Source organism: Ceratotherium simum, chromosome 26 (genome assembly GCF_057802395.1).
Source record: "Ceratotherium simum simum isolate JZ-2026a chromosome 26, ASM5780239v1, whole genome shotgun sequence".
Lineage (NCBI taxonomy): Eukaryota > Metazoa > Chordata > Mammalia > Perissodactyla > Rhinocerotidae > Ceratotherium > Ceratotherium simum.
In genome coordinates this window covers 24,102,264-24,116,864 of record NC_141925.1, presented here as the reverse complement: position 1 = coordinate 24,116,864, position 14,601 = coordinate 24,102,264, and the positions used below count along the sequence as shown (strand labels likewise).

General features: G+C 50.4%; 1 protein-coding gene across 2 annotated transcripts; it reads left to right on the top strand.

Annotated features, from left to right (window-relative positions):
- The first annotated feature begins 2,520 nt into the window (after positions 1 to 2,520).
- NFATC2IP (nuclear factor of activated T cells 2 interacting protein) lies at positions 2,521 to 13,006 on the top strand. Of its 2 annotated transcripts, XM_004439362.3 has the most exons (8): positions 2,521 to 2,919; positions 3,638 to 3,704; positions 6,493 to 6,610; positions 7,307 to 7,387; positions 7,479 to 7,665; positions 9,222 to 9,366; positions 9,496 to 9,605; positions 10,841 to 13,006. In XM_004439362.3, the coding sequence occupies exons 1-8, from the start codon at positions 2,533 to 2,535 to the stop codon at positions 10,997 to 10,999; spliced, it is 1,254 nt and encodes a 417-aa protein (XP_004439419.1). In that variant the 5' UTR covers positions 2,521 to 2,532; the 3' UTR covers positions 11,000 to 13,006. The 2 variants fall into 2 exon arrangements, with proteins under 2 accessions (XP_004439419.1, XP_087273325.1); XM_087417199.1 differs by lacking the exons at positions 9,222 to 9,366; positions 9,496 to 9,605.
- The last annotated feature ends 1,595 nt before the right edge of the window (positions 13,007 to 14,601 follow it).

Here is a 14,601-nt window from a genome sequence, read left to right as displayed (position 1 = left end):
AGGTGTGAGCTGACTGATTCGGGGTGTATGTGTTACCAAACCAGGTTCATTGCCTGCCGCACAATCATGCCAATCACCAAGACGACGAGTTTGCAAAGAGAAAGGATTTACTCACAAGGCAGCCAAGCGAGGAGGCGGGATAATCAATTTCAGATCCACCCCTCCGAAAATGGAGACTCAGGGATATTTATGGGGTAGGGAACAAGGTGGTCTGAAGCGTGGAAATAGATGATTGGAGGTAAGGAGAAATGAGGTAATTGATGATCTGTGCAAGCATAATCAAGCTTCATGCCTCTTCATAGGATGCATGTTCACAAAATGGCGGCATTACCATAACCTAAGGGTGGCGTTTTTAGCTCCTTGGCGTCAAAAAGGTCACTTCTTGAGCATTTGTGCAGGTCCAGTTGATGGTTGGCTCAACCAGCCTGAACTGGACAAGAGGTCTGAGTTCCTGAAAAACCACTCTTAATTACTCTGTTGATAAGATGGGGTCAGTTGAACTGGTCCTGGAGGGCCCTCAGTTACATATGTGTGGGGGATATCAGTGTGGCAGAGGAGGGGGATGGGATGGGATGTGGGTGATGGCCAAGATGCTGTACTGGATGGATGTGTGAAGTCCGAGTTATGTGAACATTATGTGTGTGAGAGGCAGGTGGTAGGGGTGTATGCTGTGTGGGTATCGTGTGTGCAGTGTGGTGTGGGCTGTATGGTGTGAGGTGTCAGGGGTCATGCAGTTGGACGTGATATGAGAGGTATGAAGTCTTGAAGGGGTGTGTCTGCTGTTGGGGTGCATGTCATGCAGGAATTGTGAGTAAGGTAGATGTGTGGAGGAAATGTAGCTTCTGAGGTGCGTGATATTGTTGGTGGGTGTGCTGGGGAAATATAACAAACAAAGAAAATCTCCCAACTCAGAAAACCTCTCCACGGAGGTAAAAGAGACAGAAAACAGTTTTTTTATTGAATAAGCATGAAACCAGAATGTGATGTGTGTCACAGGCAATCTGCCAAGAGACTGCAAAGGCAGAAGGAACTCTCACCCTTATTATATGGCCAAGCAGGTACAGCCCATTATTCTGTTTTCTTTTTGTGTGTGTGTGTGTGAGGAAGATCAGCCCTGAGCTAACATCTGCCAGTCCTCCTCTTTTTGCTGAGGAAGACTGGCCCTGAGCTGACATCCGTGCCCATCTTCCTCCACTTTACATGGGACGCCGCCTCAGCATGGCCTGACAAGCCGTGCGTCGGTGCGTGCCTGGGTTCCGAACCTCGGCTGCCAGCAGCAGACCGCGCGCACTTAACCCCTACGCCACGGGGCCGGCCCCTATTATCCTGTTTTCAAGATAAATTTTCAAAACCCATATCTTGTTTTCAAGATAAACAATAACTAGGCCTCAAGTAAGAGGACTTGACAACCACTTTGGTCACACATAGTTCATCCTAACTTTATCACGGTAACTGGCTTTTATCCGGGGAGAAATACACTTCTCACTTCCTTTGTGACAGGAGGTAGTTTTATATATTGCAGGAAAGCCCCCATCAAAGTTAGGCTGTTATTCTCCCCCAGAAACTGGGAGACTGGGAGCTATGTCCCTTGATGTTTGCATTTCAAAAAGATGGCTACCAGGTCCTGGAGTTCCTGGGTTATGACACTAGCAAGAGGCTTATTTAGCCATAATAAAGCTTTACATACATTTGAAAAGGACGGAGAAAGAAATTCTGAGAGAAAACGGGGAGTGGGGAGAAGTCACATCCCCTATTTTCAACATGGAGAATTAAGCCTCTTATTTTTCATTTGTATTTGCCCTTCCAGGTGTTGTTTGTGAGGCGTGTAGGTTGTGGGAGGGTGTTGCGTGAGTGTATGTTGTGTTGACACTGTGCGTGAAGTGTGTCTGTGGGGGTGCCTGGTGTGAGGGGGGTATGTATGCTGTTGGAGGTAATTCGAAGACTTGGGTGGTGTTGAAGTGTTGGTCTGGGGTGTGCACTGTGAGGATTCTGCACGTGAGGAGGAGCGTGTGCGAGGGGTTGGCGTTGAGTGGAATTACTCAGCCCACAACACGGTTGGGGGAAACAATAAAGGGGATATCCGTGAAGTGTGAGGCCTAATTCCGTGGTTTCTAAAATGCTATCCTCAATCTTCCTTCCGCCTCTCTGTAGTCAGGGCTTGAGGACTACAATTCCCAGCATGCCCCGCTCCTCCACCAACCGGGAAAACGGATCTCTTTAGTGGGGCGGGCCTGGGGGGCGGGGAAGGCTGGTCAGGAAGAGAAGCAGCTTGGCCAATGGGTGAGCCGTGCCGAATCGAAACTTACGCTGATTGCGCCGTGGCTGACTGGAATCTTTGGCGCCTTGGTTTCAGTGGTGGATGCGTGATGGGCGGGTGCAGCGACCAGTGAAAAGGCGGGAGGCGGATCCAGAGAGTGTGGGCGGGGACAGGTGCTGACTAACGGGCGATTTGCCCAATGAAGGGCGGAAGTCGCTGGAGGGGGCCGGGCGAGTCGGCTAGGGGCGGGCCACTGTGGCGGCCGTTGGTGTGCCATGGCGGAGCCGGTGAGGAAACGGGGCCGGAGGTCCCGGGGCGGCGGTATCGGCCGAGGGGCTCGGGGGTCCCGCGGGGGCCGGGGCCGGCGTCCTCGCGCCCAGCGGTCTCCAGCCCGGCGCACCCTGGACTCGGTGCTTGTGGACTTGGTCAGCGACAGCGATGAGGATATCTTGGAGGTCGCAACGGCGCCCAGCGCTGCGGACCCGGTCGAGGTCCCGCTCCCGGAGCTCCCCGTGCCGCCCGCGCCCCGGGACGACAGCGACAGTGACAGCGAAGGGGCGGACGCACAGCCGGCTGGAGCCCCGCGGGCCCTGGTCAGGCGGCGGCGGCGACTGCTGCTGGATCCCGGGGAGGCACCGGTGGTTCCAGTGTACTCCGGGAAGGTGCAGCCAGGTCCCCGGGAGGTCGAGCGCGGAAGGGCTGGGTTTAGGGAGTGCTGAGGGTGGGGTTCGGGGGTGGTCTTGGGGGACTAAACGGAAGCAGGGGCTAGGGCCTTGGAGGCAGAAAGATGCAGGGTTCCTGGGGTTTCTGCTGATGGGGGAGATGAAGAGATTTGGAGTGTGTTGAGAGTTTGGGATTCCCGGGAGCTGGAGTGTCCGGGGCATAGAGAGGCTAGGGAGCTGGGATCCCTGAGGGTTCAGAGAGGGGCTGGGAGGACCTAGGACCGGTTTGGGACATGTTGGGTTTTGAGGTGGGGGCCCAGTGCTAAGGATCCAGGAAGCTAGGATATTGGAGGCTGGTGTCCGTGGAAGTTCAGAGAGGACTGGAGGCTCCAGGAGCCTGGGGTCCCCAGGTGGTGGGGTGAGCTAGGGGACTGCGATTTCCTTGGGTTCCAAGATAGCGGGATGGCTAGCAACTTAGTGAAAAGAACTAAACTAGCATCGTCAGAGTGTCTTAGGGAAAGGCGGGGTAGGAGTAAGGGTACTCCAATTTTGGATCCTGGGGAAGCTGGGCTCCTGAGTCCCCGGGAGAGGGCTGTGGTGTCTGCATCCTTAGGGAGGACTTGGGATCTGGAGGAGGCCTGGGTGTGAGGGAAGAGTCATCCCGTTTTTCCTTTCAGTGGAGAGAGGACTTAGGACTGATCCACTTTGGTCTTTACAGGTGAAGAGTAGCCTCCACCTCATCCCAGATCACCTCCTGAAACTCTGTCCCCCAGGGGCTGAGGAAGGTAAGGCAGGGCTTCCAGGGAAAGGTGCCCAGCCCAGCGCTGGCCCCTCCGAAGAGACTTCCTGGAGGTGACATCCCTGCAGTTAGTTTGTTTCCTGAGGCTCAGGGGAAGGGCATGGGAGAGGTGACTCCTGCATGCTAGCCAGAAACAAGCTCCAGGCCTGAGAGGAGCTGGATTTTTAACCAGAAGGCACAGGAAGTACTGTCGAACCACACGTCCCCCAATTTATAGGCATAAGAGTGTGCTAATATACAGATTTCCAGGCACCATCCCCAGAGATTGTGATTCTGTAATCCTGGGGGCAGGGGAGGGGAGGTGTTGAGAATCTGTAACATCTTGTTACATCTGCAGCAAGTTCCTTGGGAACACTCTGGAGCTAGCAGGGTGTTCTTTGAATCTTATCAGGGCTGCCCAACCTTTGTCTTCCCCCAGTGATGTGATTTTGCAAACCACCCAAGGGCAGTGAATGGGAAGCAAGTCTAATAAGGAAGTGATCCAGTGGGCACATGCAGACCTTGGACCAAGACTTCTGTACCATGAGGGAGTATGGTAGGGTGATTAAGAGCTGATGTAGGCTGCTGGCCCGGTGGTGCAAGCGGTTGGCGCGTGCTCCACCCCGCCGCGGGCGGCCTGGGCTTTGCCAGTTCAGATCCCAGGCGTGCACCAACGCACGGCTTGACAAGCCATGCTGTGGCGGCGTCCCATATAAAGTGGAGGAAGGTGGGCACGGATGTTAGCCCTGGGCCAGTCTTCCTCAGTAAAAAAGAGGAGGATTGGCAGATGTTAGCACAGGGCTGATCTCCTCACAAAAGATAAAAAAAAAAAAAGAGCTTATATAGGAACCACCTGGCCTGGGTAGCTATGTGATCTTAGTAGCTGTGTGACCTCAGGCAAGCTAATCTCTTAATGCTTCAATTTCCTCATCAGGAAAATGGGGATAGTAGTGGACTTATGTTAAAGGATTTTGGTGAGAATTAATTAAAGAGAATATATAGAGAGCCCTCTCTTGGGCTACATATATGGTTTAGAACATTACGTGGAACGGACAAGTGCTATATAAAAGCTGTGTCCTTGCTTCTCAAAATGTGGGCCCAGTAGTGTTGGGTGGCCCCTGGGAGCTTGTCAAAAATGCAGAATCTCAGGCCTCTGGCAGCTGCCATATTTAGCTAGGACAAGATTTCTCAACCTCAGCACTACTGACATTTAGATTGGACAACTCTTTGTTGTGTGGGGCTGTCTTGTGCATTGTGGGATGTTTAGCAGCATCCTGACTTCTACGCACTAGATACCCATATCACACCCTAATCCCCTCCCCGTCTCTTTGTGACAAACAAAATAGTCTCCAGACATTTCCACATGTCCCCTGGGAGGCAAAATTGCCTCTGGTTGAGCTAGGATTTATCACCATTGTTTTGTTTTCACAGTTATTTATTTTTATGGTTAATGATGATCTTTTATTGGAGGCAAGCAAATGGCAAAGAGTTTCTATGTTCTAGAATAATACTTGGTTTCCTTTTATAAGAAATTTAAGTTTAAATGAGTGATTTAAAGAAAGATATTAAATAATAACAGAGATATGGCAAAATGTGATAATGACACTCACATGGATGAAATTTGAGAAACATGGGCTTAAAGGACTGTACTTGCCTCTTTACCTTGTTCCCTCCCTGCACCCCTTCCCCCCTAGACTCACATAGTCTCTGTGCCCACCAAATTGAGTACAGGAAGAAAATAAGAGAAACATTTTTAAAAAACGATCCTCCGGGGCGGCCCCGTGGCGTTGGGGTTAAGTGCGCGTGCTCTGCTGCTGGCGGCCCGGGTTCGGAAACCCCAGGCGCGCACAAACGCACTGCTTGTCAGGCCATGCTGTGGCGGCATCCCACATAAAGTGGAGGAAGATGGGCACAGATGTTAGCCCAGGGCCAGTCTTCCTCAGCAAAAAGAGGAGGATTGGCATGGGTGTTAGCTCAGGGCTGATCTTCCTCACACACACAAAAATAATAAAAAAAATCAGGGGCGGCCTGGTGGCACAAGCGGTTAAGTGCGCGCTCCGCTGCGGCGGCCCCGGATTTGCCGGTCTGGATCCCTGGGCGCACTGACACACTGCTTGGCAAGCCATGCTGTGGCGGCGTCCCGTATAAAGTGGAGGAAGATGGGCACGGATGTTAGCCCAGGGCCAGTCTTCCTCAGCAAAAAAAGAAGAGGATTGGCAGATGTTAGCACAGGGCTATCTCACAAAAAAAAAAATCATCCTTTGACAACATCTGTGTTTTTTTTGTGAGGAGGACTAGCCCTGAGCTAACATCTGACGCCAATCCTCCTCTTTGTTCTTGACATAATAGTATGTCCACGTATAGTAAGTGGTATGTGTTTTATTTACTACGTAGTAGTACATACACAAACACATGTTTTCTGGGTTATGTGCTCAGTATTTTTTATTTGTGGGGTGCATGTGAACAGAAGAGTGAGACGAGCACTGCTTTCGTTGGAGTGGGCCACTTTCCAGTTGTCCACCCTTGCCGTACTGTCTCATGCCTTAGCTCGAGGCTCAGACGCTCTCTGGTTCTGTCATACTCCAGCTCATCCTTTTCTTGGAGTTACGCATTTCCCTTTTGATTCAAGCCTTTTGAGCACTTCCCCAGTTTTGTTGTGTGGTCCTGTGTGTGTCTGGGGGCTCTGCAGTCTCCTCCTTTCTCAGGACCTTCTGAAGCCCTGACTTATGTCTCTTTGGTCTCCTGCTGCCCTCTCTTGGCTAACATCTTTCCACTTTCTCTTCCTCTGTCCCCAGAGGCAGATATGGCAGATTCTAGCAGTTCCCACACTGAGGATCCCCCATTTCCAGATTCTCCTTGGAAGAAGAAGCTGAGGAGTAAGAATGAAGAAGAAAAGAAAAAGAAGGAGCTGCTGTGAGTGAGGCTGAGGCACTGGGGCCCTAGGAACAGAAAGGGAGCTGGAGTGTTAGGCTGAGGCGGGCAGGACCCTAGGATGGCTCTTGAAAGGGTAAGGAGATGGATGGAAGGAGTCTTGAGGCCCAGGTGGGGAATGAAGCTCTTGGGAGAAGAGTGGCCTACACCCCTTCAGGACCACCCCGGGGAGTGGAGTGTTTCGCCTTTGTGTCTGAAACGGTAATAATGCAGGGGTGAAGGGTGTGGCCCTGGAGACAGCCCTTGTGGTTCAGATCTGGCCAGCTGCCTCTTCCCTATCCTCTCTGTGCTTCACTTTCCTCTTCTGAAAAAGGGGGTAATACTGGTAGCTGTGTCCGAGAGCTTTTGAGTCGATCAAGAGTTAACCTTTGGCAGGTAGTGAATGCTCAGTGTCTGCTGGATGTTATCAGACATTCACCTGGGAAGTGACTGACTTACCTTAAAAGTTAGGCATTTTCCTCCCTGATATTTGGGTCATGTAAATAGAAAAATGATGACTCAGATTTTCCCTGTCCTTACCTCCCCCTGTCTTCCAATAAGGTGGATGTCACCGGAAGATGCTCCATCTTGATTCTCCAGATCCGCCTCTTGGTTCCCAGGGGTCTAGAGCCCATGAGGGGAGGTGTGGGGCTGAGGTCTCTTCTCTTCCTCCATCTCGCCCCTCTCTTCTCTCTGCAGGGCTCAGGACACCTCTCCTTTGCCCCCATCTCTGCCAAGAACCAAAAGCAGAAAGCACACTCAGGCACTGCAGAAGTTAAGGTGCCAAGGCTGGGGGGCTCTGGCTGGGTGGAGCAGGGCAGTTTGGAGGGTGTCCGGCCCTGGCAGACCCAGAGTCCTTTCTGCACTGCAGGGAGGTGAACAAGCGCCTCCAAGATCTCCGTTCCTGCCTGAGTCCCAAGCAGCGCCAGGGCGAGGACCACCTGAGCCAAGAGGATGAGGTGGTGCTAGTAGAGGGGTCCACTCTCCCAGAGAGTCCCCGACTCTTCCAGCTCAAAATCCGCTGCCGGGCTGACCTGGTCAGATTGCCCGTCAGAATGGTGAGTCCCTGAAGGGCCTGTGGGAGAAGGGTCCCAGGAGCTGCCTGGGGCAAGATGGTGGTGTCTGGGCAGTGGGGACTGTGTCTTCCTTTGCTCATCCTGCTCTCTGGAGCTGCCAGGCTTTTCAGGCCTCCATGCCTTTGCTCTCACTGTTCCCTTTGTCCGAATTGTCTTTTCCTCTCTCTCCCCTCTTTCTGGCAAACTTCCCAGCCATTCTTCAAGACTCCACGGAAGCATCCTAACAAGCTTTGCTCGCAGCCACTCCTGAGGGTGCAGCCCTCCCTCTTTCCCTCCCTCGGACGCTGCACTGCCCTCTTGTGCTTGCTCTTCCTGCATTAGACACACAGATGTCCCTCAGTCATTCTGAGCTCCCCCAGCTTCCTGGTGCAGACTACTGTTTTTGTAGGGATGACCCCGATTCCAGAACAAGGATGATAACAGAAATGACCATGTTTTAAAATAATTTTATTTATTTATTTTTTTCCCCCCAAAGCCCCAGTAGATAGTTGTATGTCATAGCTGCACATCCTTCTAGTTGCTGTATGTGGGACGCGGCCTCAGCATGGCCGGAGAAGCGGTGCTTCGTTGCGCACCCGGGATCTGAACCCGGGCCGCCAGCAGTGGAGCGCGCGCACTTAACCGCTAAGCCGCGGGGCCGGCCCAGAAATGACCATTTATTGAACAGTAGCTATGCTTCAGGCGAGCACCTAAGCCAGAGGTTGCAAACTGGCAGCCCCTGGCCTCATCAACAGTGCATCTTCTTTTTTGTGTGCATCTTCTTCTCTTGCCCATAGAGTGCTTTTAAAATGTATGAGTTCGTTGCCAATCTTTGCCATGGACGATCTCATACAAAGGTCCAGATGTCTGGCTTCTCTTAAACAGGAAGATGTAGTCAACACTGGCCTGGTTTCCCATATGGTGCCAGTCAGCTGGAGCTGCGGAACAGCTGGCCTGTTTATTTTTTATTTATTTATTTTTTTGAGGAAGATCAGCCCTGAGCTAACATCCGTGCTAATCCTCCTCTTTTTTTTTTTTTTTTTTTTGCTGAGGAAGACTGGCTCTGAGCTAACATCTGTTGCCAATCCTCCTCCTTTTTTTTTTTTCCCCAAAGTCGCAGTAGATAGTTGTATGTCATAGTTGCATGTCCTTCTAGTTGCTGTATGTGGGATGCGGCCTCAGCATGGCCGGAGAAGCGGTGCGTTGGTGCACGCCCATGATCGGAACCCGGGCCGCCAGCAGCAGAGCACACACACTTAACCGCTAAGCCACGGGACCGGCCCACAGCTGGCCTGTTTAGATGGGGCATAGGAGCTGTTTGCCACAGTCCCTACCACTCCCTTTTGTTCTTCTATCCCATGCCTGCTTCATTTCTTTGTGTTATTTGCCTGAACCTCTTATTGACATGATTTTATTCTATAGCTTGCCAGATAAATAGGACGCAACTCACAGCTGAGGAGCTCAGCGAGTAGCAAAGGCCAGAAGCTTGTGTTGGGGGTGGAGTGGGGTGGGCACAGCAAGGCAGGAAGGCCTCCTTTACTTCTTGTCCCCTTCCCCAGTCGGAGCCCCTACAGAGTGTGGTGGACCACATGGCTGCCCATCTCGGGGTGTCCCCAAGCAGGATCCTCTTGCTCTTCGGAGAGACAGAGCTGTCCCCTACTGCCACCCCCAGGACCCTAAAGCTTGGAGTGGCTGACATCATTGGTGAGAGGAAGGCAGGGACGTGGAGCCTCGAGGAGGCTTTGCCATGGGGAGGGGCTAAGGGGAAAGGCCCAGAGGGGGCCCTGCTTCCAACTCCAGCTCAGGCCTGGCTCCCCACCCTGCCTCCCACAGACTGTGTGGTGTTAGCAAGTTCTCCAGAGGCCACAGAGACGTCCCAGCTGCTGCAGCTGCGGGTGCAGGGGAAGGAGAAACATCAGATGCTGGAAGTCTCGCTGTCTCGAGTGAGTGGGAGAGGTGGCTCTCCACGCCCCTTGGCCTGTCCTCTGCCGTCTCTCTTGTCAGTTAATGGCGGATGCACTGCTCCTAATCCTGGAGACACTGCCCTCCGTGGTCTTGGGTTTCCGCCCACCCTAAAGAGTGGGAAAACCCATCATCGTTTAACTTCCCTCCGCCTTCTGCTGGGAACCTCTACTCTAGTCTCCTAACTCCTCCTTCCAGTTAAAATGCAAAGAAGCCTTGGACAGTAACCAATAAAACCCATCAAAATAACAGTTAAAGCCACCCTTCTAAGCGACAGTCCCTGTGCTAAGGCTAATCACTCCACATGCAGGATATTAGTGAATTTCACAGCAGTCTTATATGGGACAGCACTGTTGTTACCCTCATTTAACAAATAAGGAACCCGCGGTCTGGAGAGGTAGAGTAGCTCACTGTGTTAGTTTCCTAGGGCTGCTGTAACAGCATACACACACTGGGTGACTTAAAATAGAAATTTATTCTCTCACAGTTCGGGAGGCTAGAAGTCTGAAATCAAGGTGTCAGCAGGGTCATGCTCCTTCTGCGACTGGGTAGAATCTTTCCTTGCTTCTTCCTAGCTTCTGGTGGTGGCTGTCAATCCTTGGCATTCCTTGGCTCGAAGCCACCATCACTCCAATCTCTGCCTCTCTCATCACATGCCGTTCTCCCTGTGTGTCTCTGTTTTCTCTTCTTACAAGGACACCAGTCACGTTGCATTAGCACCCACCCTAATCAAGTATCACCTCATCCTAACTCGATTGCATCTGCAAAGGCCCTGTTTCCAAATAAGGTCACATTCACATTTTCTAGGAGTTAGGACCACAAGGTATCTTTTTGGGGGACATAATCAACCCATAACTCTCACCTAAGGTCACCATCCAGTTAAGTGGGAGAGCCGGCTCCCAGCTGGGAATCACTCTCTCTGGAGTCTGGGCTGCCTTCATCGTTGCCGTATACGCCTCCAGGGGGAGCTGACGAGACCAGGTTTTGGAGAACCTGCCTAGCCCGGAGCCAACGCTCCTAAGCCTTGGGCTCCGTTGCCCAGTTCCCGAGAGAGGAACCCAGCTGTGCTGGCTTCTTCATCCACTCGCCCTCTCCTTATGGGCTCTGACTTGACTTGTCCCCTGTCCTCCCCGTCCCAAGTCCTCTATCCATCCTAACAAGTTCTCCCCAGCCCCTCTTTTCAAATTCGTACATCTATTTTGTCCTCTCCATCCAGGATTCTCCTCTCAAGACTCTCATGTCCCGCTACGAGGAGGCCATGGGACTCTCGGACCGCAAGCTCTCCTTTTTCTTTGATGGAACAAAGCTTTCAGGCAAGGAGCTGCCGGCTGATCTGGGCATGGAATCCGGGGACCTCATTGAGGTCTGGGGCTGAAACCCCACGCCCTGTTTGGAGGCCCAGCCTGGACTTGGGGAGAACAGCTGCCCCTTTTTGGCCCCATAAGGGCTAGCTGAAGCTGAGGTAGAACTTACCCTTAAGCTGAAGCAAAATCAAGGAGTGATCTTTGACCCCCTCTCCCGTTGACTCTAGTTTTAAGCTGTTAGTTACCTGGTTAGTTGTGTGGTCGTTGTTGCTGCCCTGGCTGCACTGTGGCTCGTCCACACAGCGTGTGAGCTTTGCAGCCCCCTGGGACATGGAGAACGTATCCCTCACTCCCATCCTTTCACCTCCACCATCACCCTTTCCTTCGTTGAAACGTCTGTTTTATGAAACTGCTCATATTTAAAGAGTGAGTTGAAATAAATAAGGGTTGGGTATGGGATTCCAGGCCTGGGATTTATGCCACGTTTTGGACCAGCAGTGGCCTTAATGTCATTTGGGGGTTGGAGGTGAAGTTTGCTTGAGGCACATACACAGGTGTGGTTCCTTGGCTTGCAGGAAAATAAATGATCAAACTCACACACGCATTAGCTGCAGCAGAGGCAGACAGGGGGTTACTCTTTTGAAGGTTGTAGTGGGTTCTCAGCCTTGGATGTCTTCCTCCCCCCAGGACCCTTTATAACCACCTTCTGGATGCACACACCTTATTAAAGGCATAATTGAGCACGTTGAACCTTTTAGTTTTGGATCTCAGGATTATAGTCCACGCAAGCCTTCTCTGGTTTTATGGCTTTTTCCCCTTTTCTTCACGCTGTCCTCTCCCATAAGCACCCATTCTAATGTGTTGATTACATGTCTTTGAATATGAATGTATCCCTGTACAATGCAGTGTTGTATGTGTGAAGATACTTTTTACATCTGTGGCATTGTGCTAAAGATCTTGTGCTGTTTCTTTTTTCACTCAACGTGTTGCTCATTCTACACCTTCTACGTTTCGTTGCTTTGAGCTGCTCTGTGGTATTTCACAGTGGGCGTCAACTGTATTTTACTTACGTTCACTAAGTGCTGGACACCTGGGTGCCTCCAACTCCTCAGCACGTAGACAAGGCCACGACGAACATCCTTTCATGTGTCCCCTTCCGTGCTTGTGTGGAACGTTCTCCAGCATAGGTACCCAGGATGGGATTACAGGTCAGACAGGTTCAGTTCTCTATGGTTCTACCACATTTTTCTTTAGCATGGTCACTGACCCTCCAACTTGAGGCTTCCCATTTCTCCTCATCCCCACCAGCACCTGTTATTGCCCAACTTGCTAATTTTTGCTAGTCTGATGAGTGTAAAGTGGCACTGTGTTTTCATGTACATTCATCTGATCACCAGTAATTTGGGGAATTTTTTCATATACCTGTAGCCTTTCTGGTTTCCCTTTCTGTGAACTGCTCATCAAGAGCTTCCTGTCTCTTTTTGTTTATTTTCAAGAGTTGCTTATATATCTCTGGGCAGTTGCAAATAAAGAATGGCACTTGTGTTTGTATATCTAGGGGTGTCTTTCACTAAACAGAAGTTCTTAATTTTAATGTAAATGAATTAACTATTTTGTCATATCATCTGTTGCTTTTTGATTTCTAATTTAAAAGTAGTTAAGATGTTTTACATTTTCTTCTGTTAGCTTACTAGTTTTTCCTCTCACATATAGCCCACTAAATAGGGCTGAAGTCCAGCTAGTACACGCTGGTATGTGCATTGGCTGGCATCTGTTCCGTGTGGTTAAACATTTGTTCTCATTGGTTGATGCCAGGCTGTACTAGCTGCTAAATATTAAATATTTTAAACTATTTGAAATTCACCTTTGTATATGAGATCCAAGTTTTATTTTCACCCTATAATGAGCCAGTTGTCTCAGTGCTGTCTACTAATAAAGCCATTTTCCACTGATAAGTGGTATAATTGTGGCAAAAGTATGTCACCTTCCTAAAAAGTTTTTTATTGGAATGTGGCATTCCTTTGAACTTATATTGTGGGAAAAATACAAATAAACCTTTATAACATTTAAATAATCCATGTGATGGTATAGCTCTCATTTTTTTCCAGATCTTTTATGTCCATTAATAAGTTTGAACACATTAAAATTATGTATTCAGTCTCCACAGAATAATGAGAATACATTCAATTTGTGTATACTTGAAGATTTCTATCTTTGTGGTGCTTGTGGGACCCCCACTATGGCTCCTGTGACTGAGACCAGTAGTTGTGCCCTCACATCCATTCTTCCTCCTTCCAGGGTGATAGAACCCCTGCGTTTTAGCAAAGCACAGGGACTTCAGAATGAAGACAGTACTTCCCAGTCCCCCTTGTAGCTAGGCATGGCCAAGTGCCACTTCAGGCTCATGAGTGTAAGGGGAACAGGGGTGTGGCCTCCAGGACATGTCCTTAAAGGGGCAGTGTCCTTTGCTTTCTTCCTGCTGCTGCCTGAAAGTGGACCAACCCCACTGACACGAAGTGAATTGGGGAAGGAGGCCACACAGGGCAGGACAAAGAGAGAAGGAGCCTGGGTCTCGGCCTCCACGCAGCATCTTACCAGCCCCCCTGAGCTCTGGGCTTTCACGGGAATGGGGAACTTCTGTCTTATTTAAATTACTGCTATTTGAGGATTTCTGTCCCTGGTAACCCCAGCCGGTTCTAGCCCCGGATGTTGCTCTTACAAGCAATTTTAGGGTGCCCGGGTGAGATTTCCCCAGGTTTATATCCAGGAGTGGAATCACTGGTTGTTGAATATACACTTACCCAGTTTCTCTTGAGTACTGCCAGATTACTGACCCAAGTGGCTGGACCTCTCTATAAGTACCTTAGCAAGTGCTAGAAGGTTCCAGTTTCCTTTTATCTTCCCCAGCACTTGATCTGGGAGGATATGGGAAAGACTACTCATTGTAAAAGAATTTGCATTTCTTCTGTGATGAGAAAGATTGTTCATTCCCTTGATCAAAGAGATTGATCACTTCTCAGAGTGATCTTTTTAAAACTCTCCTGATGAGAAACCTTTAAAACTTGAATGAGCTCTTACTTGGTGCCATATACCAAGCTTGGCGATTTTCATAATCTCATTCGTCCTCAGAGCAATCCTGTGAGGAAGGTGGTGTTATTATTCCCATTGCAGAGAAGAGAAACAGAAGCTTGGAAAGATTAATTAACCCGCCCCAGACCACACAGCCACCGAATGCACAGCCAGATGTAAAACCAGGTGGGCCTGACACATGACTTAGCATTCTTAATGAGACCAGCGCTTCTCACATTTTCACGTGCACACGAGTCAGCCGGGGAGCTGGGGAACTGCAGGTGCAGATTCAGCAGCTCGGGGGTGGCGCCTGAGACGCTGCAGTTCTAACAAGCTCCCTGGTGTTGCAACACTGCTGATCACACTTTGAGTGGCAAGATGCTGTGACTTTTTTCTGTAGCCTTACACCTTTAAATTCCCATCTCCCCACCCCTGCCATCCCCCCCAACTTAGGGGTTGTTCCTCCATCAAGCCCCATAGGATTGGCCACATCCGCTTGTATATCCCACCTCAGCCTGGAACAGGGGGCTAGCTCAGCACACTCTTACACCCATTGGTCTATGTCTTGTTCTTCTCAAAGATCCCTAGCTCAGTGTCTGACACA

What these genes read in the sequence shown, in the direction of transcription:
- NFATC2IP (XM_004439362.3), top strand. Translation starts at nt 2,533, where the DNA reads ATGGCGGAGCCGGTGAGGAAACGGGGCCGGAGGTCCCGGGGCGGCGGT. An exon ending in TCAGATTGCCCGTCAGAATG is followed by an intron (nt 7,666 to 9,221) that starts GTGAGTCCCTGA and finishes CCCCTTCCCCAG; the next exon opens with TCGGAGCCCCTACAGAGTGT. An exon ending in TGGAGTGGCTGACATCATTG is followed by an intron (nt 9,367 to 9,495) that starts GTGAGAGGAAGG and finishes TGCCTCCCACAG; the next exon opens with ACTGTGTGGTGTTAGCAAGT.